Below are 25,846 nucleotides of genomic sequence, written 5' to 3' on the forward strand. Positions count from 1 at the left end.
CCTTTGCTCACAGGAGAGTGGCATGTGGAAAGCAGGTTAGGGCCGGCAGCAGAGTCATGTGCTGACCCTAGATCTGCAGGAGCAGCTCCAGGCAAGTTCCCACTTGTGCTGTGGTCTGAGACGCAGGGTGCAGTGACATGGAACCATGCTCCTAGCAGGCTGTTCTTCTGTTCCCACTCCACCTGTGTGCGCTGCAGTACAGTCCTGACACTAACTACATGGAGTTCGTGCAGACCTCACAGGTCAAGGGCAGAGTCTTCCACAGGCTGCCCTCCCTTCAGATGCTGGCCCCAAGTCTCCAGCAGGATGGGCCCCTGGCCACTTACACTTCTGACTGCCTTGTCTACAAATTCGGGGGAACCCACAATCCCTCTGAGGGTCAGTAATTTGCTAAAACATCTTGCGGAACGAAGGAAAGCACTATCCTTATGATTACTGTTCTATTATAAGAGGGTACAAGCAAGGCAAAGGCTGAGAGTCCCAAACGCAGATTTTCTGGGCCCTCTCCCCGCTGAATCAGGGTGTGTCGCCCTCCTGGCACATCAGTGTGTTCACCAACCAGGAAGCTTCTCTGAGCTTCAGGTCCAGAGTTTTTATTAAGGCTCCATTACACAAGTATGACTGATGAAATCACCGGCCACAGGATGGAACTCAATCTCTGGCTCTCTTCCCCTCCCCGGAAGTCAGGTGGCTGAAAGTCCCATCCTCCATCACACACCTGGTCCTTCCGGTGACCAGCCCACATTCTGAGGCTGTCTAGGGCTCACCATAAGTCACCTCATCAGCATCACAAAGAGCCCCTAGCACAGCAAGAAACTCCAAAGTTTTCTGAAACTCTGTCGCAGAACCAAGGACAAATATCAGATATGCTCTTACTTATACCAGAGCTGCCTTCTGAAAGCAGGTACCAGGTGAAGGGCCGACGTCTGGCACTCCACACCAGAAATAGGCAAAGTGGTGTCCTGCTGTAGGGATGGCAGTTTAACCACTTCCCAGTAGGGGACACCTGAAACACTGACCTCAACAGCACTGTACACCTTCACTGGAGGGCACTATGGTCTGAGCAGGCTCAACATTGCACCAAAGGTACAGGATGTCAGGAAATCAGGGCTCTCGGCCAAACTCTACAACTGGCCTCACCCTGTTCTCCCCCTGCTGGGAGTTAACATCAGCATCAGCAATCCAAGACATACTTCCAAGCATTCTTGAGATTAGGGGTCAATTTAGATGGACAGAGGCTCCACCCTGCCGAGGTCTGACCTGGCTTCTCTTAGATGAAGGGCTCCAAAGTTGGGCTGGGACACCCTGAGAAATCCCTTAGAATTCAACTCCCCTGTCCGGAAACACCCAGCCCAAGTGATCCCCAGACATAGTGAAACCAGCTCTGTGTACAAACAAGGGTCTGGCTCTTCTCTAGGCAGAGGTGACTCAACAGAAGGGGTTGATTCCTCCTCATCTGCTGGACCTGCTTTCAGAGGTCGATTAGATTTCCTCCTGGTGGCAGCCTAGTGCACGGGACCCGCCCACCACATACCTTCATGGCCATGAGTTCCTGCATCAGCACTGCGTTTTCCAGGTCCAGCCTCTGGCTGTCTCCCCGGGGCTTGACGTCATAGCTAAGAGGATCAATGTGGATGCTTTCCAGCTCCAGCATGGTCAGCTTGACCGCAGCCCTGTCATTCTTGAGCTGCTGGATATAATCCTTCAGCCTCTGCTCGTCTTCTTTAGTGAACTCAGTGTCGCAACTACTGGCTGTGGAGCTGGTTGTGCTGAGGAAGAAGAAGAAAAAAAGACCCACCACCCTGTGTTATTCCAAGTTATGGCGAATAGATCTTTTCTCTTCACTCTTCTCCACATTCCCTCTCCCCACTGTTATTTAGATGGTAATCCAAAAATAAGTATGCTTCACAGCATAGGAAAATAACTTTTAGGAGAGAATTAAGTATGAAGAATAACAAATGTTTACACTCTTTGATGCAACACTGTGGACTCTGGAAATGAATTTCTAAGGAAGTAATTCCACAGAAGCAAAAAGACACACGTAACAAAGGAATATAATCTAAAATACAGTTTAGTGAATTATCACACCTATCAAAAGGAGGGAAATCATGTGACATTACAGCGATCACTGTAATATGTGAAATTATAGCGACATTGACGATGGTGGTGATATTTTGAGGAAATAGGTTAAAAGATAATATATATGTAATAAAAAAGATATTCATGTGGTCAGAACTTAAAAAAGGGATATTTAAGGCAACAGAAGTTGAAGCACAAAACACCTATGGCGTGATCCACGGATGCGTGTCACACCCTCACACATGCGTGCAGGTATCCCAGGCTGTGGCAGCTGTCCCTGAGGAACAGCACCGAAGGGGGCTGTTTTGCTGTGATTACTTCTGTTGTTTGCAACATGTACCATGAAAAACACAGGGGTGCACAACACAGCAATAATCACTTTGGGAGTGGGGTACCCCTAGGCCTCCACAGCATAGTCTGAGAATAGTGTCCACTATAGGGACTCCGGCTGGCCCAAGGGCCCTTGGCAGCCCAAGGTGAATTGTGACCGGGCAGGGAGCCCCCAGTTGAACCCCAGGCCTGTGGCGGCCCGGGAAGGTTTCTAGGGGATCAAACCATCGTGAAACGGGGAGTGCCACTGGAAAACGGAGGCCACAGCTCTCAAGTGGACTCTGGCCTTTTCCAGCAGTGGGCAGGCTGCTCCCGTGCCTCTGAATAAGGCCTACTCCACTCGGTCGAGGACTCTGAGGCCAGTGTGCACCAACAGCAGCTTCTCTGCACTTGCACTGGGCCTCCCTAGGCTTGACTTGTCCCTCATGGAACTGGTCTGAAGATGGCAGAGGAACAAGCAGAGGCCTACTGACCTCGCATCAAAACAGGCCAGGCTGTGTTGTCATGCCTGTTGCTACAGATTTGGAAAGTGAAGCTCACAGACATTAGTGGTCAGCCGAATCATGCGGCTGGAAAGAGGTGCAACTAGACTTGGGCGCAGCCTCATCCCACAGCCCTGTCCTTGTCCCCAGAATCCTGTAGTTAGAAGCTATGCCAGGGGCCAGGAGTGATCTCCACAGGCTGCCAGATGCCACAAATCCAGGTCTGCACTCCTCGTCTCACACTGAAAAAGGGTAACAGCCAGGACCCCAACTCAGTAGGTGTAGTCCCCACAGCCTAGACATGAGTGAGGGCAGGCTCATTCTTGTACATGACACATTGCTACGAAAACAAGGCTTCCGGGGAGAGAAAAGCTGAATAGAGATGGTGGCCGGAGCCTTGCTGTTCATAGAAGGAACAGGCTACCCTAGGGCTTGGGGTACTCTTCAAGTCAGAGAACCCCTTCTAGGATGGGAAACCCCTGAGCAACAGAAACCCTTTGGGGCTGCATCTCACTCCCTCTGTCCCATCAGGACGGGTGGGAAGTCCCTTGGAGACAAGGCGAGCAAGATCAGCCTGACCATTAAACACCACCTCTTCAGAGGCTGTGCCCGGTAAGTTTCCGTGTCAGCTGGGCTGGGCTCTGTGCACAGCTGCTTGGTCAACCACTAGGTTAGGCATTGCTGTGAAGGTGTTTGTTACATGTGATTACCATTAAAATCAAGACACTGCAGGGTGACTGTTTCCATACGATGAGGGAACCTCATCTAATCAGAGAGGCCTCAAGGGAAGAGAAAGATCCCCCAAGAGGGAAGAAATTCTTCCTCCAGATAGCTTTCAGACTCAAGACTGCAACATCAACCCTTCCCTGGGTCTCCAGCCTGAGCTGCAGACTTCAGATTTGCCAGCTCCATTATCAAATGGGCCAATTCCTTAAAATAAATCACTGTTTGTGATTTACTAGATATCTATATCAAGAGATCAATCTTGATCTCTCTCTTTATATCTAGGTATAGATCTCTCCATATAGATCTATCTCCCATTGGTTCTGATTTACGTGCTATCTTTATGTGTGACCCAAGTGTCTTACATACTTGGAATATTCCCTGTCTTCTCATCTCTAAAATGAAGGTAATCATAGTATATGCTTCATAAAGTCAGGGTAAGGAATAAATGAGGTAAACTTAGAAGTGTTTGTAATAGCAAAGACATGGAATCAACCTAAATGCCCATCAGTGGTAGGCTGGATAAAGAAAATGTGGCACATATATACCATGAATACTATGTAGCCATAAAAAAAGAATGAGGTCATGTCATTTGCAGAAACATGAATGAAGCTGGAGGCCATTATCCTTAGTAAACTAATGTGGAAACGGAAAACCAAATACACATGTTCTTACTTATAAGTGGGAGCTAAATGATGAGAACACATGAACACATAGAGGGCAACAACAAACAATGGGCCTACTTGAGGGTACAGAATAGGAGGAGGGAGAGGACTGGAAAAAATAACTAATGTGTACTAGGCTTAATACCTGGGTGATAAAATAATCTATACAACAAACCTCCATGACATGAGTTTACTTGTGTAACAACCCTGCATATGTACCCCTGAACTTCAAAGTTAAAAAAAATTAGAAGTGTTTAGAACAGTGCCCAGTGCACAGTAAGCACTCAATAAACACAGAAGCTATCATTCATCTGTTCAAGAAATATTGGAGTGCCAACTATGGGGTCCTGGAAAAATCCCTGCCCTCAAGGAACTCATATTCTAATAGAGGAGGCCAGGAAGTGAAATACACAGTCCATGAAAGGGTGAAAAATGAAGCAGGGAAGAGGTGTGGGGAGTGCAGAGTGAGCATGGGTTATTATTTGTGATTGAGTTGCAGGGAAGGCCTGCGTGATCCAGTGACATTAGGGTGGATCTAAGGGAGGCGAGAGAGGGAGCTATGTGGATGTTTGCAGGACACAGTAAATGCAAAGGCTCTAGGTGGGGAGTGCAGCCAGCAGAACGAGATGGTGGCTGAAGCAGAGTTAGGCAGGGGAGAGAAAGGAGGCGATGTGGTCAGAGAGGGAGTGTGTGGGGGGGGCCAGGTGCCAGGCCATATAGCGTTTTATAAGGGCTGTGTCTTTTTCTCTAGGATTAGGATGGAGGCCATTGGGGGTTTTAACTGGGAGGGATGTGATCTGCCTTATTGTTATAACAGGATCCCTCTGGCCTCTAGGGTGAGGAGAGATGCAGGTAGGCCAGGACAGAGGTAGGGGTGCACCTTGGGAGCTACAGCAACAATTCCAGGGAGAGATGCTAGCAGCTTGCAGCAAGGTGGGAGCAGGAAAGGCAGGGAGAAGGATAAAAATGACTACTGATCATCAGCATTACGTTTTCTCAAGCTATATTTTAAAAAGGATGAGGGGGAGAAGCAGCAACATCCTGCAGCTGCAACATTTCACGGACTATTCCACAGTGAAACGAGGCAGCTCAAGGGAAGTGCAAAGACAGCAAACCGTGCCCACAGCAGAGGGCACTGAGGAGCTGGGCTGTGCATCGCAGGACCCATCCAAAGGACTCTCATCTCAGTGAAGGCCTGTCTGCCTGCAACTGGCTCAGCGGCAGGCACGCCTTGCACAAAACCCCCAAGCAGAGCTCGGGAGCTCACCTTCACAGATCGTCAACACTGATGTGGAGGGACAGGCATCTAATGGTCCACAGGCGAACGAGTGACAAAATTAGAGCAAACTCAAGTACTGGCACTGTTTGCAAAGCATTCCACAGACAGGGCTGAGGGTGGAGACGTGCTCACAGCCTCGGCATGTTTAGACAGCGTGGCGCTGGCAGACAGCAGCGCTTCTCTTCCAGTTACTTGGGAGGTTTCAGGAATGAAATCCTTCCTTGTAAAGCTGGGACACAGGGTGTGGGGTTTACTTATACCTCTTGTCTTTCCTTTCATTAAAAATTATTTTGAAAAATTTCAAACCTATAGAAAAACACAGAATAACTAACACCTGTGTGTTTACCACCCACGAGACATTGTGATATATTTTCTTCAGACTACTTTTTGGGAAATATAAATTTATACCCGAAACACCTTTTGTTGACTTTCATTTAAAATAAAAATCACAAAATTCAAAGAGCAGTAAAAGCCAGCATTCTCTAATTACCCTGCAGGAACTGAAGTGATAATATTTTGGCAGATTTTCCATTTAGCAGGACTGGTCTACCCCAGCAGTTCTCCAAGAGGGGTCCTGGGCTGGCCGCACCAGCAGCACCTGGGGACTTGCTAGAAATGCACATTCTGGGGCCCGCTGTCAAGACCTCCAGAGTCAATGACTCTGGAGGTGAGGCCCAGCAATCTGTGTTTTAATATATCCTCTAGGCAGCTCTGACGCACGCTCAGGTGTGAGAAGCACTGGTCTCCCCCTCAGGCTAAGGGGGCATTTGCTCAGTAGCCTGTGAGGTGACTGGATGTACCCAGGTTTTCTAGGTAGAGGCGACGATGCTCCTGGCTGCCCTGGTGGCTGTCAGGGTCTATGAGCAGGTCTCTGATGTCAGTCAGATCTGGATAAATGTTCCTCCTCTGCCACTTACTTGCTTTATGGCCCAGAGTAAATTACCCAATGTTTCTGGGCTGCAGCAAATAGGAATACTAAGGGTTCCTGCCTCACTAAGTTGTGGAAAGGATATGGCAGGCCCTGAAGCAGGCAGCTGGTGCTGCCACACAGTACCTGTCCTGTGGGAGGAGGAGGGACAGGTGGCCACTTTCCTGATGACTTTGCCAACAGTCCCACAACACCTAACACCCCCAACACCAGACTCAGAGATCCCCTAAGCTATCCGCCGTCTGCAGGTCATCCAGAATCTCTCCATCCCAGGGAGAACAAAAGCCACCAGTGGTTGATTGGACTTGAGAAATCACCTAGCCCTGTCGGGGAACACGAACACAGGCAGGCAGAGACTGCCAGGCGCTGCCACCCTTAGGGCCCGGAGCCTGGTCCGTGGCAGGCAGGGAAGGCTTTTGTTTTACCCTCTTTGCTATGAGTATAGTTTTCAAAGAGGAAGGAAATAAGAAAAAAAAAATAACAAAAGATCTCAGTCCACAGATCTTACCCTGTTGGAAACACAGAGCTTTAAAATGCTTTTAGTGGATGAAGTTTAATTTCAAGATAAACCTCACAGCCCCTCCGGCTTCCCTCTCCCGCTTCCAGGACAGCAGTGGGGAACAGATCAGGCGAGGTTAATTACAATTCTGCTTTGAGCTCTTAACGTTTCAGTGAGGAATATGATTATGACAATGGTAGGGGAGGGGAAGCCACTGGCCTTTTCTCTGGCCTCACAGACAAAGGCGCTGGCGGTCTCCCAAGGGCCTGCTGCTAGCTGCTGGGCAAGGGTTAAGTCATCCATTAACTCTCCCGGCTTGGAATGCTGGATGATCTCAGTTGTCAAGGGGGAATCAATCGCTTTCTGTGGCTGCATTATTCCTCTCCAGAATGGGAGACTGTCTGTGTTCTTTGAGAGTGACTGTGGGGGAAGGCTAATGACAAAAACCCTAGCCACACGTGTGTGTCTTGCTCTGGCTTCTTGAGGAGCTACTCTAGGATATGTGGGTTTCTCCTTTCCGTGATGCTCTGCTGGAGCTCCCGTCACGCTGGCTTTCCTCTGCATCTGTTCATTGCCAGCAGCTCTTCCAGCACACAGCATATGCAGCAGGCCTGTAGTCTGGTGGGAATGTGGGGCTGGCTGGTCTGGGACGGTTCAGGCTGACCCACTCTCCACCTACGCTGTTGACTATGGGAGATGTTGTTCAAACCAGCTACTGATGTCGAACATCCTCTCTTCTATCCCTCTCTACCATGCCCCATCTCTGTCCTCAAGACAGCTCCCCAGCCTGCTCATTAGAAGAGAAATTCATTTTTCATAGCCTCCTCAGCTTGCCTTGGCAGAAGGCTAGAAGGACATTTCATTTATTTTGCCTTAAAAATCCGTGATGGCATTTTCCTGAAGTTTTCATCAACATCTTACTTGGCCCCAGCTGAGATCTGATTTCCATCAAGGAGCTGCTTGTCTTTTTTTTTTTTTTTTGAGATGGAGTCTCACTCTGTTGCCCAGGCTGGAATGCAATAGCATGATCTTAGCTCACCACAACCTCCGCCTCCTGGGTTCAAGCAATTCTTCTGCCTCAGCCTCCTGAGTAGCTGGGACTACAGGCACACACCACCATGCCTGGCTAATTTTTGTATTTTTAGTAGAGACAGGGTTTCACTACATTGGCCAGGGTGGTCTCAAACTCCTGACCTCATGATCCGTCTGCCTTGGCATCCCAAAGTGCCCCGCCCAGCAGCTCATTTTTAGAAGGAAAGTGCCCTGGGGGTGGGCATCTGTTTTGTTGAGCATTTGAAATTTATCTGAACAAGGGGGGTCAGTCCAGGTGACATTTGGCATTTAAGTCATTGCTAAGTGGCCCCATTTCTTTAAGCAGAAGTTCAAGCCTTGGCAGCTTGCCTGTATCTTTTACTGTTGTGCTAAAAAATACAGTCTTTTTTATTTTTAATAAAATAATAAATACAATCTTTCACTGTTGTGTAAAAAAATACAAAAATTAGCAGGGTGTGGTGGTGGGTGCTTGTAATCCCAGCTACTCGGGAGACTGAGGCAGTAGAATCACTTGAACCTGGGAGACGAAGGTTGCAGTGAGCCAAGATCACGCCACTGCACTCCAGCCTGGGTGACAGAGCGAGACTCCATCTCAGAAAAGGAAAAGAAAAGAAAAAGAGATGTAGTCATGTTTTTAAAGATGTCGTGTTTTGGTACACTAAGTACCTGCCTTCCAAGCTCTTCTGCTGAGACTTATCCCTTTTCTTCTCCATCCCCAAGCTCCTGTGGAAACTGCCTTGGCCTTGTGCTGCTATGGCCACAGAGGATCAGGATAGCCATCAGAGCCCAGCTGGGCAAGATGTCACTTTCCCAGGATTTTCTAACTTGACATCAGGGAAACCAGCCAGCTTTGTGTACAAATGCAGGTGGTGAGGTGGCTGGCTGTCACCTGGGGAAGGCTGCCCCCAAGAACAGGAAAGAGAACATAGGCTGCATGCAAGGGCCACACAGGCCAGACCTGAAGCCTGGTTCTGCTGCTGCTTTGTCTTAGGCAGCCTTCTGCCCGGGTATGCAGCTCGTGGGTGTGAGTTCTGATATCCTTCCAATAAGACCCCTTTCCATTTAAGCTATTTGAGCACATTTCTGTTCTTTGCAACCATGCATCCTAACTAATAAAAAATGCAGTTAAATCTGTGGGAATATACCCCAAACTGTTCCCAATGTCCTTTCCAGTGAGAGTCCTAGAATGGAGAACTTTACTATCCCATGCATTTTGCAATGCTGGGATTTTAATTGCTTAGTTTTACAACAAGCATACAGTTCTTTTGAAATCAAGAAGTTAGAGCTCACTAGCAAAAAGCATTTCATGTCTATATCTTGTTCTCATAGAACCTAAAAGGTAAGTGATGAGGACATTTGAGCAGGAGGACTGATCATAATGCTGTCATGTCAAGAATGTGTCTGGGCTGAGTCTCTGGAGCTCACTAACACCATTAAGCATTTGTCCCAAGGACTTTGGATAGATTCTCCTGATACATGGATGGAAAAGCACCTCTCTTCAGTAAAGATGACTGTTTCAGCCGGATCTAGTCTGACTCTCATTCCTGAAGCTTACTGATGCCTGTTCTAACTAGATGGCTGTTTCAAAACATTCACCCTTTCAATGGACATTATTTCACTCTCCCCAACTATTTTTTCTGCCTCAATGAAACTTTATCTTAATCTAGACTAGTTCAAAGAGTGAGAGCTGGGCACCTCTTGAGCTCTGCTGCCATCCAGTCCAATTTGGGGATTACATTCCAGAGTGAGTAGCCACACAGGCAGCACCCTGGCTGCCTGCCAGTACCCAGAGGCTCACGGCAAGGCTGCAACCACCATTCTCACAGCTCTCCCTGATCCCCATCTGGTGCTGAGACAAGGGACTCAATTTCAGTCTCTGAGAGTGCAGACTTGCTGTGGCCGATCCCGTCTGGGCGACAGTTCCTTTGTGGACTGAGAGCGATGACTACGCTACACAGAAGGAGCTGATCCATGAGGCCTGCTGCAGAGGGTGGGCTTGTCCAAGGATTCTATTTCCACTTCCCAACGTCCTTGTGCCTCTTTGCCATGATATGTTGATAAAGCCACCCAGGCAATCAACCTAGTCACTCTGTCCATAAGACTATTATACTTTCTGATGAGGCCATGGCTATATTTTTCAAAATGAAATAGCACCGATCCTGGGCTCCTGCCAACAGTCAAGTGAGGGTTGGCTATCACTTTTATTCTCCTTGCTGGTTAACTACCCCTCTGCTGCTCCTCTCTAAAACCATTAACCCTCCTGTCGTTAGGAGCTGCCTATGGGCTGCCAGAAATGCCGCTGGAGGTGCAATACTCAGCGTTCCTTTCCTGAACCCTTGAGGAGCAACTGATGGACACTCTGATTAGACCTCTTTAAGCTGGGTGGTTACAGTGGGGGGAAAGGGAATTTGCTGGGCCACATAAAGCTCCAACTCAGAAAGATCCTTTTCTTTATTTTCATAAACTTGACATGGGGGAATGTTTGAGCCAGAATAGCAAGATTTACAAACAAAATTACTATAATTATAATTATGAAAGGGGTTTAGTGGTTTGGGACTTTATTCTAAACCCACGTTTAACATAAAGCAGTCTAATTGCATCAGGTTCTAAGAATGTGGAGTGACAAATGAATGCCCCATGTGTGGTTCTTCTGTACTCAGAGCTGCTCTGATTTGGGCAGGAGGGTAAAAGTGATTTTTAAAGGAGAACTGGGTGAAACTGGAGCTAAAGCCCTCTGTACTTTGATGGGAAGACCCACATGAGACCGAAATTAATTTAAGAACCATTCTTTGGTGAGGTTAACCTTGGAAACAATGACTCTGTGTTTTGAATTTATCTCAATCTGCAGAAACATAGGATCCCAAATTAAATTTCTCTAAGAAAATAGTCTCAAAATCAAGGCTAACCTGTAAGTTCAAGTACTTCTAACAAATATTCAAAAGCTAAATAGATGGTGATAAAACTGTTCTCACTCCTGACTGGTTCTAAATTTGTCTCTGATTTAGAATAAAACCCCAAAATTCTTTTTGGGGGTAGGGAGGTTTGAACAAATGATCTGTGGCACAAACCTCATAAGCTACTGAAACAGCACACATTTCCTGTCAAGCAAATTCCTATGTTCACTAATGAAACAACACAGCATCACTGACAACATGAGAACTACATTTCTATACTAAATACACACACAAATTATAGATTACACACATCTGGAAGAGTCATTAAGAAGAGCATCTGCTTTCTGTGTTTACACAGTAGGATCTGGTTTTATGAAAAAAATTGTAATCTGTGCTTCACTGAATGAGACAATTGTTGCTAAAGTAAAGAAGACTCAAGTCCCGGTTGTTTGTCGGCACCTGGCTGAGCGTATTCCTGGGCACGTCCCCTCCCCTGGGACACCTGGGCCAGTACAGGTAAATGGACGCACTGAGGGAGATGGTTGGTCCTACAGCGGGGAAAGAGAGAGGGAACATTCAGTTGCTTTCCAGCACCAAGAAAGCATCAGTGTTTCTCCTCTGGCTCTCAATAGTCAATGTATCTTTAAGCAGTTCTGGTCGCTTAGACTGCAAGTAGACACTGTTTTGTTATATCATGAGATCCAATGTGGGAAGGGCAATATGCTCGGTGCTGAAATCCCGGGTTCACGTCCAGGTTTCCCTCTTATCACTGGGCAGGTCACTGACATATCTCTTAGCCAAGGTTTCCTTACCTGTGAAAATGGGGTAAGTTACCCTTCCAAGTCTTTCACTATTTGGCAATTATGTAAGAATCTCTAACAAAGTGTCTTCTAGACTGAGGACTGGTAAATAAAGGGAAGGCATTCAAGTTTTTAGGGCTTTGATGGCAAGAAATGAGAAGGTAAGTAGAAAGGGTTTCATTCTGACTCTCCATTCCCATCCAAAAGAATCAAATGACTTCAGCAAATTATGCTCAACAAGGTCTTCGCTGCTCTCTTCCTCATCTTTTTCAAGCACCCACTTTAATTTCCTAGATTCACAGACAGTGAACTTGACCTTAGGTTCATGACTGAGTGCCTGTAAGCACATGCTGTGAATGCAGCATCATTCCATAAGGCAAAAGAGATGGGAGGAAAGGCTCTTGCCTGAGAAGAGCTTATAGAGGATGGAGGCACAAGAGCATGGGAGAGAGATGTCTGGAACTAGGATGGGCTGGGCTGGGCCTTGGGACCACAGGGACCATTTGCAGCAAACGGGTCTCGGCTACCCTAAGTGCTTCCTGGAAATCAAGACTTACAAAGAAATGAAGAACAGAACAATGTAGGAGAAAATGGATCTGACAGAAAGGTAGGTTTGCATTCCATCTCTACCACTTTCCACAGCAAATCTCTCCTCTCTCGACTGCAGTTTCCACATTGGCAAAGTGAGAGGGCCATTTTCTAACCCTTCTGTTCTGACCTTCTGACGCCTTTTTGAATGGAGCAGGCTGCAAGCCAGAATCTATGTCTGCCTTTTCCCAAGCCACACAGTCCTCAAGAGCTGGGTCACTGCACACCAAGTCCAGTGAACAGATGCCAGGTGGACACACGCCCACCCCGGGACAGAAGGCTGAGCATTACCTGGTGTGGCTGTTGGAGGAGAGGCTCTCCCAGGGCTGCACGCTGCAGCCGGCCATGGCAAAGGCTCCTCCACAGCTGCCATCCAGCTTCATAAGCAGGGCCTTGGCAGCGTTCTCAGCTGTCTTCCGGCAGTCATGAGCTCGCTTGAGCATTTGAGTGATGTTTTCATCCCCCGACTGGTCTCCTATGTGGCAGAGAAGCCAATGGATTAATCAACATAGGCCTGGACAAGGCACGCCTGTGAGTGACTGTGCATAATTAACTCTCAGTTACTTAGGGCAGAGGTGGCGCTGTGGAGGGGCATCAGCAGTGCCCAGCCAAAGAGAAGATCTGTGTTCTGGGCCTGGCACTGTCACTTAGAAGCTGCACATGGGAAGGTTATTTCTCTGCTCTTTCTCTGGGCTCCACTGGCCTCAGGGACAAATGTAGGAGTTGGCCAATGGGATCACCACATTTGTTTCCAGCTCTAACATGCTCTGATTTTTCTAATGATGCAGGATCCTGGCTTCTCCTCCCATTCAGCCACAAGTCTACCATTTGGCCATTCCTCTGTGCACTGGCACTTCCCTGTGAATGAGGGAGGGAGACACTGGGGCAAAACTGTGCCATCTTTCTACATGTCTACAGCTTTGATTAGAGCCCTGTGTGGGGGCAAGAGAGACAAAAATTAACGGTTCAGACGAGAGCTTTAGATTGGCTCTGTATTATATGTACCGATGCCACCCTTGACCCCTCTCTTGGCTTGGTAATCGTGGTGAACTCAAATGCCTCCAGGAGCCAGGTAACTGGGCTAGTGCAGAACATCAGGGTGTGGTGGGCACTTGCACAGACCAGGCAGTGAAGTCCCTGCCCAAAATGTTCACATTGCTATTGTGTTTTAAAACTGTGCTGGAAAAGACAAAGCTATAGAGATAGTGAAAAGATCATGGGTGCCTGAGCTGAGGTGGGAGGACTGCTTGAACCTAGGAGTTCAAATACAGCCTTGGTAACAGAGCAAGACCCTGTCTCCAAAATGACAACAAGAACAACAGCAACAACAATGGCTGCCAGGGGATGGGGGTGGGGGAGGAATGAATAGGTGGAGCCAGAGAACGTTTGGGGCAGTGAAACTACTCTGTATGATACTATAGTGGCGGACTCAAGTTATTATACATTGGCCCAAACCCAAGAATGTACAGGACCAAGAGTGAGCCCTGATGTACACTATGGGCTGTGGGTGATGATGATGTGTGACTGTAGGTTCATCACTTGTAACTAATATACTACCTTGATGGGGGATGTTGAAAATGGGGGAGGCTGTGCATGTTGAGGGTTGGAGGCATATGGGAAATCTCTGTACCTTCCTCTCAGTTTTGCTGTGAACCTAAAACTGCTCTAAGAAACAAAGTCTTAAAAACACAAAACAAAACAGAAACTGTGCTGGCTGAACAAATCACTAGTTTGCTACCTGTACAGCATGCTCTTCCAAATATTTTAAAATGAAATCTTACGCCAAAGCATACAAAATGCTATCCTAACATACAAACAAGATAAACATGGAATTCGATGAAGTGGGCAGAAGTGGGAGACGCTCAGAGTCCCACCCTCCAACCCCACTGCCGAGGCCCAGAGAAACTCCTCTAGCTTCCCAGGGCACAGTTTGAAAACCACTGGCCTAAAGCATCTGTGAATTAAAGAATGAACAAAATGAATGCCTGTGACATCAACAAGAAACAAAGAAAAGACCCACAATCACAGACCCTGTGGGTGCATGTCACAAACGAGTTCTTGCTTTGCTGTGCGGCAGCTCTACAGCATGATGGGGCCGTATGATGGGCCAGCTGCTGCTGTCAGCAGAATGCAAGGGCGAGGCTGAACGGGGAACTGCTAAAAATCAAGCCCGCCCTCAGCACTACAGAGAATGGGCAGGAAATGGGGTGGACCCATTCCACAGGCCAAAAATCCCTGGAACTCCCTCCTGTCATTTCTCTGACAACCTTCATGTCTCACTTCTCTCCATGAATAAGACATTTTACATATATCTCACCACTGACCGCTATTTGGAAGCAGGCGTGACATTACTGACTGGCTCATCTTACAAATGTATACATGAGCTTCCCAGTATTAGGTAAATACAAAGCATTTCATTATTGATTTTGAATATTTAAAAGGCAGATTTAGTTAAGCTCTTTCAGCTCCTACACCAAATAACTGCACTGAGTAGGTACATGCCTCATGAAAGGTACCTTGTGAGGCCGAAACAGGTTTAAGACACTCCTCTGATACCAACTGGAAATACAAAGATTGACTTTTTTCCTTTAATTTATCATTTTTCTTAATACGTATATTAATTTTTAAAAAACTTGACAGCTGGCCAAGATCAGTTTAGGATCTGTTTCATATGAGGAGTAAAGTTTTATGGTTCAGTTAAAAGACCCTGAAAAATGAGGTTTCTAATGGAAATGCTGGCAGAGTTTCTACTTCTGGGCTGGGCTGGTAATACTATTAAAAAAAAACCAGAGGGAGGAGCAGAGCATGGCTCTCCATACAAATGAAGGCGTGCTCCTTTGTTGGATCACTTGGATATGAAGCAGGAAATTAATACCCAGGATACTTTCCTTCCTTCAGTTTTGCTTCAGATTCCTGTGCAAATCGAAACTGAAGGAGGAAACACACGTGAGTGTGCATTGCAAAAGTGAGCCCCCAGGCAAGGGGGGTGGAGTAGGGAAGAAGGACAAGAGGGTGCATTCAGAAGGTGCCTGGATGGTGACCTCCTTGCAGGGTGTATCCTGGATGGACAAGTCCTAATGGAAGCTCACAGCAGGAAACTGGTCCATGACAGAGGCCTGGCCACACACATGGGAATGCCTGGCCTGCCCACACCACCCATCTTTGGCTCTGTAGTGACCTGGCCACCTTGGCTTTCAGTTTACTTGCTATTGCCTCTCTGAAGGCTAAGGGGGTGTCTGGGGCTTAGCTCTGCATGGAGAGATGGCCAGCTTTCTTCTTGGGTCTCTCTTTCCTCTTAGCACTGTTTCTGCTACAGTCCTCACATAACTGCAGGCTCAGAGCCACAATCACTGGCCACATTTTAGCAAATGCTGCTGCTTCCTAGAATGACACGCTTGTGTCTGTCCCAGTTAGATACTCCTTCCACCTTACTCAAAATTGAGGGATAGAAGTGAGTGGGTAGTGCAGATCTCAAGGTACAGGTCAGGCCAACAGGGCACAGGATCCCCGGGGCTGGGGGAAGGACGGTTACAGGAAAGCGAGGTGGGTGAACATTCTGTGATGCTGACACGAGCAGGGGGTGAAACTACTTCTTCTTTATTTGTAAGACACCTGGAGACCTGGCAGGGGAAACCCATGTTTCAAAACTACTCAAAAGCTGGGTGCAGTGGCTTACGCCTGTAATTCCAGTACTCTGGGAGGCTGAGGCAGGTGGATCACCTGAGGTCAGGAGTTCGAGACCAGGTTGACCATCATGGTGAAACTCTGTCTCTACTAAAAATACAAAATTAGCTGGGCATGGTGGCATATGTCTGTAATCCCGGCTACTTGGGAGGCTGAGGCAGGAGGATGCTTGAACCCAGGAGGTGAAGGTTGCAGTGAGCCAAGATTGCACCACTGCACTCCAGCCTGGACAACAAGAGCAAAATTCCACCTCAAAACCAACAAACAAAAAAAAAACTACTACTCAAAGAGATAAATTTGGAGAAGCTCAGCCAATGAAACGAGAGGAGGTGAAGGCCATGTGGCAACAGCATGCGCCTTGACAACAGGCATCAGAGAGGCAGCTGTGGACATGCCGGCCCCTTTCATCGCTGATGCGGCCCCAGCTCCATCTGGCCCCACTGTCAGCCCAGGAGAATGCAGCTCCTAAGAAGGCTTGTTTGTTTTAACTTGTCTGCTATTCTGTTTCCACTCCAGTTCTCGCTGCATTCAACATAAACAATTTACCCACTCAGTCATGAGGAAAAACGAAAAACACACTTGACAACCAAATTTTGTGTTGTCAGGAGATGATTCAATGCCAGCCACCGAGACAGGGGCAGGAGCAAAGGAGGCAGGGAGACAAGAGGAGGAAGAGGGACTCCGGAGACACTTACCAGGGGAGGACCCCACGCCTGCCGCTCGGAACTGCCCCAGGATGAGGCTCTGCTCACTCTCCGCCAGCGCCAGGAGGAGTTCATAGGCTTCAATGCACTGCTCGCTGAAACAAAGCACACGCGGCCTCAGCCCTGGCAGGGAACAGCCGACACCTTCAATGTGGCGCAGGTTCCTGCGCAGGAGGCAGCTCAGGTGCTGTCTCGGTCTCACTCTCCACACAGGCAAGGAAACCCCCCATGAATATTGCCAGGTCAAGGCCAGTGGCTTGCTCTTTCATTTGGCCTTTTTATTTTTAAACTTTTAACTTGGTTCTGGAAAAATACAACAGAAACAATAAAGGTGGGAGAGGAAAGTGTGTCATCCCTTCAGTGACCAGCTGAAAGGACCACGTGATTCCCTTGTGGTAGGCCGCTCCAGGCAGTCCCGCTGAGCCCACACCCTGGTGTCCACACCCTTGTGCTGTCCCCCATTCGCATTGTACCAGGGTTGGTCTGTGTGACCAAAGCAACAGTAGGTCACTTCCAAAATAGCTTACTAAAAACGCTGACTTCCATCTTGGTCATTCTCTCTCACTTCACTCTCTCTCGGACCATCCTCCCTGGAGCAGGCCAGCTGTCATGTCTTGAAGACTCTCAGGCAGCCCTATGGAGAGGTCCACTTGGGGAGTAATGACTAAGGCCTCCAGCCAACAGCCATGTGAGAGAGCCTTCTTAGAGCAGATCCTCCAAGCTCCCGCTGAGGTCTCAGATGGTACAGTCCTGGCTGACAGCTTGACCAGAATCTCACAAGAGACCCTAAGCCAGAACCACCTACTAAGCCACCCCAGGTTCCTGATCCTTGAAATTGTGATGCAGTAAGTGATTAGTCATACAACAATAGGTAACTAATATAACATCCCACAAGGAGATGGTTTTGACCTAGACCTGCACTATCCAATATAGTATCTACTAGCCACAAATAGCTACTTAAATTGAAAACATTTTGAGTTAAATAAAATGAAAAAGTCCATTCCTCCATTGCAGTAGCCATAGTTCATATGTTCAGTAGCCATACATGGCTAGTGGTTACCATATTGGGCAGTGCATGTAGAGAACAGTTCCATCATCACAGAAAAGTTCTATCGGATTCTCATAAAACTAGAAGTGCTTATAATGTCTCACGAAACATTCTTAGGCCTTCACAAAATCTCTGACAAGAGTTTGAGTTTGGATTTCTAGGAAGAGGAAACATAGTCACTCTTCTTTGTGCCCATCATTCATTGGGCAAACAAGGTAAAATATCAAAGAACAGTTCCTTCCCTGTACCCTGAGACGCACGTGGCCCACGTCCACACAAGAGGTGGAACATGTGCACAGCATCCTCAGGGGCCCAGATAACATGCCTACAGTAGGAACATTTCCTCTTTAAGAAAGTAACCATCTAGCTTCTTCAAGCTGAACAGGGGATGTGTTGCCTCATTTAGTCAACAATTTGTTTTGATTGCCTGTATTTTCACTGTCCTTTACTAACAGTTAAGACAAACAGCTGAAATGCTAGACCTAGGTGCTTCCAGTTCCCGGTTTCAAAGGCAGTTCATATTCCAGACATGTGAGGACACTTCCTTATCCATGAGGTTGTACTAATGTGGAGAAAGACCTTTCTGCTCAAAGGCAGATTGTGGGCGGACAGCAGCCAGCTTCAAGGGTTATCACAGATGGGTTATCTGCTTGCTTTGCTGTCTGTAAACCAGAATGACTGCTTTGTAGCTTTGGTCTCATTTATTTTGCTTTGATTATTTCCTGAATAAACAAGAATGTTTCTTAAAACAATACCAAACTTTTAGAGGATGCTAAGTGTACGATACAGTCAACTACTCTGAGGCCTTGGCAAATACACTTAAGTGGTAATGCTAATAAAAGAAACCTATGATGATAATAATAAGGGATAGTTTTGCAGCTTTAAACAAGCAGTAATTTAAAAACAGATAAATTTCAAAGTGATGAGGCAGAAAAAAAAAAGCGGTCCATTCAAATTACAACTTGCTCACCAATGAGTGAATTGTAGTTATTTAAACTGGCTTGTTCTCATGACAAAAAATCAGCAGCATGTCTGAAGAGCCAGGAAAATATTCATATCCTTTGACCTACAGTTCCTGCTGCCGGATTTTATCCAGAGGAAAATATTCAAAAGAATGAAGATCTTATCTGCATTAAATTATTCATCATAGAATTATTTTTAATATTAAAAGTCTAAATGTCCTTTAGAAAAGTGAGTAAATTAACAACATAAAAACTTGATGGAGGGGTTACAGGAATAAATAGAGGCTAATTAAAAGCAACATTTTACAACTACGGCAAAGAAATAGAATGCACTAGATTTATAGCAATGTAAATTACATATGAATATGAATAAAAATCTGCAAGAACAAATGAACATGTAACACACCAAAAAATCGATATTTTGAGTGATAGTACCCAAATGAAATAATATTTAAGATGAATATGCTAGGAGAAATATACCTGTTTACTAACATCATATTCATTACTCTTAGCTATCTGCTGGTCCAAACCGCCAGATATGCCTTCTAGAAGCCTATTTCCTGCTTTTATTCTGCAGGTTACTCTGGGTGCATTTCTACCCTGAAGTAGCTCCAAACATCCCAGTGTGTGCCTTGTGCTGTTTTCCTACCTGTACTGCAAGGCCAGCCTCAGCGCCGTGGCATTGGATTCGTATTTTCCCACCAGCATGCTCATCCTCTCGGCATTGCTTTTACATTCCTCCAGGGTTATGGTCAGGAGATCATTTTGGGATTTGAGGTGCTCAATCCGGCTACAAAGGAACAAAAATCAGTTTCACACTATGGTTACAATTAATTTGCCAATATTTCAGTTGTCTCATTTATGTTCAGGCCAGAAAAGCATGCTAGGATGTGGGCTTGTCAGATTAGCAGCTGACACAGTATTTTGTCAAAGAAGCAACTCTACATAAAAGTATCACTAAACTCTGTGTGAATTACAAATAAAAAATAAGCCCCCTGGTTAAAAATAAGACCCCTAGCCATTGCCACGCTCACTCTAGGTCTAGCATGAGCAGGGCACAATGCTAGGCTCTGGAGATATTCCAAGGAAAGAAGACAGCTGTGCAACCTCCAGGTCCCTATCATGTGGAACGCCTGGTGGGCTTAGATAAGTCACCCTCCACATGCAGGGATGAAAAGCAGCATCACAGCAGTCATGGCTATCTGTTAAGCCTTTGCTTTAGTGATTCTCCCAGCAGCCCTTTCAATTAAGTATTGTTATTCCCATTTCAGATGAGGAGATGGAGGCCCAGAACATTAAGTATCTTGCCCTGGGATTTGAACCAGATCCCATCCTCATAATCACAAACTACAGAGAGAACCAAAGGATGAATCAATAAGTGAATAGGAACTGCCCCAGCGGCCTTTAAGTGGGAAATGGACCAGGAACTGTGGATGGTACCCAAAGTTCCTTTCGGGTTACATAGTCTAGCAGCTCTAACTAGTGGTAGGATAAGCATTGGGAACTTGAAGTTTTACAAGATTCAGAACTGTAGATTCAGGGCAAATGAGTTTGTGGCAAAGTCAGCAAACAAATGAATAATATAATCCTTCAGCTTCTCCATTTTCCATCTCAGGGCACAGATGCTCTTGATGCCACAATTCATTTTCCATGGGACACATCTATTTGTAGTACTCTGATCACTAAGTCTTAAAGAGAAAGAGCTTCACACACACAAACTGCAAGTGACTTGAAATGTTAAGGGGTTTGGAAGCCATTAGCTTCAAGGAAAAATCTTAGACTCATGCCTTAGAGCAGAATATGGAGACACTTGCCAACACAGGAGACACCTGGTGAGTGTAGAAGAACTAAGATCACTGCCAGGCTCTGGCCACTCCGAGGTCATTTGAAGGTAAGGTGCTATAAGAATGCTTTTCTGCCCTGTTCACATTAAGACTTCTTGAAAAGAGTCCCCATTTACCCCTCTCATTTACTTTTCTTATTTTTTTGAGACGGAGTCTCGCTCTGTCGCCCAGGCTGGAGTGCAGTGGCCGGATCTCAGCTCACTGCAAGCTCCACCTCCTGGGTTTATGCCGTTCTCCTGCCTCAGCCTCCCAGGTAGCTGGGACTACAGGCGCCCACCACCACGCCCGGCTAGTTTTTTATTTTTTTTTAGTAGAGACGGGGTTTCACCGTGTTAGCCAGGATGGTCTCGATCTCCTGACCTCATGATCCACCCGTCTCGGCCTCCCAAAGTGCTGGGATTACAGGCTTGAGCCACCGCGCTGGCCATTTACTTTTCAACTTGCTCCAGTCTATAGTCCAACCCTGCTAATTAGATAAAGCCTTTACCCAACTCATAGACCTCCATGTGGCCAAGCCCATCTCAGGGCCCTTCTCAGGCAACACCTCACTGATCTGTTACTCTTCCCTTCTTAAAGAGCTCCCCTCACTTAAGCCACGGTGGGTCTCTGCTGGTTTTCTTCCTGCCCTAGCAGCTACTTCCTCTCAGTTGCCTTTGCTAGATGCTCATTCTCTATAAAATTGGGAAGGCTTGGCATTCTCTTGGGGCTGTCCCGGGGTCCCCTCTACTATCGACACTCCCACCCTAGGGGCGATTTCTTTCCAGTCCCATGACTTTATTAGGCAGGTAAGATCCACTGGCTCCCAACTTTCTCTAGCCCAGAGCTTGCCTCTGAGGGCCAGGTTCACATATCCAGCTGCCTTCCTGACATTTCCCTTTGCTGTGACACTGCTACCTCCAATGTAACATTCCAAAGTGGGATTCTTGATTTTCCCTGTACCTCATCCTCCCTTATCTTCTCCATCTCAGTAAATGCCAACACCATCTACCCAACACTACACGCCAGACCAAGCTTGTCCAACCTGTAGGCTGCATGCGGCCAACACAAATTTGTAAACTTTCTTAAAACATTACGAGATATTTTTGCAATTTTTTTTTAGTTCATCAGCTACCATTACTGTCAGTGGATTTTATGTTTGGCCCTAGACATTCCTCTTCTTCCAATGTGGTCCAGGAAGCCAAAAGATTGGACACCCCTGCACTAGACCCCTGAGAATCTTTTTTGAGACCATCCCTTTCTCTCATCCAAGTGGAACCCGGCTGCAGTTTCCACTGCTTTCAGCACCGCACATGCCGTGCGTGAAGCCCCTGGCCCCATCCCGCCACAGCTAACCCGTGCACCGCAAAGATCATGCTGCTTCCACTCTTATCCCACCCTTCCCATTTTCCACACCCAGGTGAGCTTCCATAGTGTCAATCAGATCTTGTTCTTCCATATTCGAAAACTCTTTAATGACTTCCAATTATACTTAGAATAAAGAGTAAAATGTGTCCAAGGCATCAAAATCCACATCTGAGCCAGCCCCTGCTTTGTCACCTCATCTCGTGTAGCTTCTTCCCCTTACTCCATTTCAGTTCCATTGGCCTTTGGACAGTTCCTCTTTCAGGCCTCATGGTTGTTAAGTGGCCATAAGAATATCAGTTTGCCATGTGGCTGCTTTTTTTTTTTTTTTTTTGTAATCCATCTCAATGTAAGCCTCCCCTCTTCAGACACCTTCCCTGACTACCCATCGAAAAATCAACCCTCTTTCAGCTTCTGCTGGTGTCCTATTTATTTCCTTCTTGGATCTTTCTTATCATCTTATTTGTTTTCTCCTTGGTCTATTTTCCCTAACAGAATATAAGCTCCATGAGAGCAGGGACCCTATCTGTTTTACTTTGCTTTGCATGCCATGTAGCCTAGCATGTAGTAGATATTTAACACAGATTTGTTAAAGAAGGAAAACATTTTGGTGGGTACGGATGTCACCCCTCCCCTCGCAATCATGAAGTTAAAGGCTAACATACTTTGAGAGTAATAGGCCTCCAACTTTGAGGTAGGTAGTTAAAATAGCACACATCAGGATATACTGGTAGCTTATTTCTAAGAAGCCCCAGGTTCCTGCAGCAGCTAGGATCACAGAGATGACAATGGAGGTGAGGTCAATGGGTAACGCTTGGAATTCCATCTCAGCTACTTAATAGGTCTGGATTTAAGGCAAGTCACTCAACTTGCGACTTCAAAGTCTTTGTTTTCTCATTTGCAAAACAGGACTACTCTACCCTCACAGGTTGAGGATTAAGTGGCTATCTGTGAGAGCCCTTTGTAAGCTGTTAAACACCACAATAACATGAGCTACCAGCTAAATATTTCTCCCTTCTTTGGTCTCTCCTGGGTGTATATAACTGAGTAGAAAGCAACTCCCCTATTCAAGTTCAGCCACAAATCCAACTTGTTAAATCCCAGAATCTGTAGAGAGGAGATCCTCACTAAATTGAGGTCCCCCTGAAGGCATATGACTTCATTAAATTGCAAAGGGCATATCTGATTCAATTTTTAAGCACTCCCAGGCCAGTGATAGTGAAAAGACTGCTTCTTTACCGCCACTAAGTAATCATCAGGATTATCACTCTTAAGTATTCTGGATTTAATAAGGAAACCATTTAATTTCAAGATTTAAAATGACCTAGATTGTCAATTACCTTAGTTCTCAAGAACTATATTAAACAGCTTCAAATCAGGGAGGACTAACATGATAATTCAATTTATTCTGGTTTGCCATACACAAGAGGAATGGAATTAAGCAATGGTGGATGGGGAAGGGTATCCCTATTTCTTCCTGGTTAGCTCATAAGCCTTTCAAATTCTTACAATGCTCTTCCACTAAAGATTAGTAAGTCAAGGCAGCCACACCACACTCAGATGTGACTCAACAGTTCATTCTGCCACTGCAGAACCAATTCTGAGGCCAAGTGGTTTCCATGGTTTGGCCCTGGTCCTTCTCCTTTGCTTTGTTAGCAACTCCCTCATCACTGGCATGACACATAAGACAGTCTTTGCCAACAGGCAAAAGGGCAAACTGAAACCACCTCTTTTGAAAGACTTGAAAAGAACCCATATAACGGGGTATACAGTAAAATTACTCTAGGTAGGGCAGTTAGGATAGGATGTAGGGACCCAAGACTGAGCACATCTGCAAAAAGCATAAACAAAATTAGGCAACCATCAGGAAGAGCAAGGACAGATAGACCAGCATGCCTGGTCCACGCCAGGAACGGCCCTACCAGATTGCCTTTGCTGGTTCCAGTAGCTCCAAGTGCCCCTGAGATGCTGACTCAACATTCCAGAACTTCCTTCTGTGGTTCTCTGCAGCACAGGCCTGCATGCTTGGCAGTCACCTGTGACCTACTTGCCATTCTGTAGGGGCTGCTCCCAGGACTCACTATGTAATTTGCAAGGTCCAGTGTGAAACTAAAAAAGCGGAGTCCCTTGATTAACAGTATTAAGAATTTAAAATGGGACGGGTGCGGTGGCTCAAGCCTGTAATTCCAGCACTTTGGGAGGCCGAGGCGGGTGGATCACGAGGTCAGGAGATCAAGACCATCCCGGCTAACACAGTGAAACCCCGTCTCTACTAAAAAAATACAAAAAAAAAAAAACTAGCTGGGCGAGGTGGCACCTGTAGTCCCAGCTACTCGGGAGGCTGAGGCAGGAGAATGGTGTAAACCTGGAAGGCGGAGCTTGCAGTGAGCCGAGATCTGGCCACTGCACTCCAGCCTGGGTGACAGAGCAAGACTCCGTTTCAAAAAAAAAAAAAAAAAAAAAAAAGAATTTAAAATGGTGACAGCAGAGCAGTGAAGCAAGTATGGTACCTTTCTAAGCACAAGGCCCATGTGAATGCCCAGGTCACAGCCATGATGGCAGCTCAGACTGTTGGGAGCACTCCTCTGATGACCAAGGTGGTAGGAACTTCCAACCCCACCAGCCTGACAGTATTGCTCTGTCACAATACATAAGTCACCTTGAACAGATCTTTGGAAAGAGAAGTGAGGAGTAGCAGCTCCTCCCTGCCCCAGGATCAAATCGATAGGATCTCTCCTCACCTATTTAGCCGTTCTGTTTCCACCTCAAACTCTCTAATCTTGCTTTCTGAGATGGCAGATCCGTGTGAGTAGAGTGTTTGGAAAATCTCTTGGATGTTGGAGCAGTCCTGAAGTGAGTGGGCCAGATGTTCTGCCACACTGCTGGATACCTGCAAAAAGAAGCATTAATTCCCCTTTGGAACATGTCATTTCAGAGATGCTGGTCGCCACGCATGTTTTGTATGCAAAAGAATTTAATTCTCAAGATATTCCTTGAGAATCAGGGACTGGGAGGATGGTTACCCTAATGGTTCTCAGTTTGTATGACAGAATCCTAGTATGAAAAGTTAACTAATAAATACTATAAAAGCAGTAGAAGAAAAAAGAAAACAGGATCAAAATATGACTCCTTCCCCAAGCACGTAGTGCTGGCCAGCCAGGATGGGGAGATCATGCCTTCCTGGAGTTCCTAAAATTCTGAATGTTGAACAGAATCAGGATTTCTTTGCCCTATCCTGAATTCCCTGCTACTCCAGGTCACTGTTTTTGGTTTCTGTAGCCCAGGAGAGGGGCTGACTCCTTCATTTTCACATTTTGGCTTTGGCATGGAATCTGAATACATGCAATTTTTGCTCACTGTAAAATTCTAAATTAGGGCCTTAAAATGCTATTTTAAGGCTCTCTCTGTCTCTGAGGATCAAATAGCTGGCTCTCTCAGCCTCATCCCCAATCCTAAAAGATCCCTTAAAGAAATGAAACTAATCCTTTTCACCATCCATCAGCTCTTACAGTCCCAGGGGGTTGCCTGACTCCACAAATGAAAACTCTGGGACTAAACTGAAGGTTCTGGTCTTTCCTACCACTGGGTTAGGCTTCAAAGACAACATTCCTCCTCAGTAGAGAGCACATCCCCTTTTAAGATGGATGTGCAAAAGGCAAAGGTCTTTTAGAGCTCTTCGTCTCTGGGGTAGCAGGGTGATATAAGACAGATACTTCAAGACTTTCATCTATATCACCAAGAGCTGGACCTAAATCATTTCATTCTGAATGGTTTTAAGGAAAGGAAAAAAAATCTCCCTTAAAGCTGAAGAAGTAATTCACCATATGGATAGCAATCATCATACATTGTAATTTAATCCTTTGGAAGGAAATCAGGTATGATTTACTATTATAACTAGTTTATTGGAGATAGACTTTGGAAGTTATTCTGTCATCTATAATCA

At 46.3% G+C, this 25,846-nt stretch overlaps 1 protein-coding gene across 5 annotated transcripts in view; it reads right to left on the reverse strand.

Moving 5' to 3' along the window:
• MCC (MCC regulator of WNT signaling pathway) overlaps window positions 1-25,846 on the reverse strand; it is a 486,531-nt gene that overhangs the window by 28,923 nt on the left and 431,762 nt on the right. For all 5 annotated transcript variants that reach the window (XM_030928032.1, XM_010375821.2, XM_030928033.1 and 2 more), the window contains 5 exons: window positions 24,645-24,793; window positions 19,368-19,508; window positions 16,700-16,803; window positions 12,612-12,795; window positions 1,535-1,769 (listed from right to left, as the gene is read on the reverse strand). In XM_030928032.1, coding sequence (XP_030783892.1) covers window positions 1,535-1,769; window positions 12,612-12,795; window positions 16,700-16,803; window positions 19,368-19,508; window positions 24,645-24,793 — 813 coding nt within the window. The remainder of the gene's footprint in view (window positions 1-1,534; window positions 1,770-12,611; window positions 12,796-16,699; window positions 16,804-19,367; window positions 19,509-24,644; window positions 24,794-25,846) is intronic.

The sequence above is a fragment of the Rhinopithecus roxellana genome, chromosome 3 (genome assembly GCF_007565055.1).
Source record: "Rhinopithecus roxellana isolate Shanxi Qingling chromosome 3, ASM756505v1, whole genome shotgun sequence".
Classification (NCBI taxonomy): domain Eukaryota; kingdom Metazoa; phylum Chordata; class Mammalia; order Primates; family Cercopithecidae; genus Rhinopithecus; species Rhinopithecus roxellana.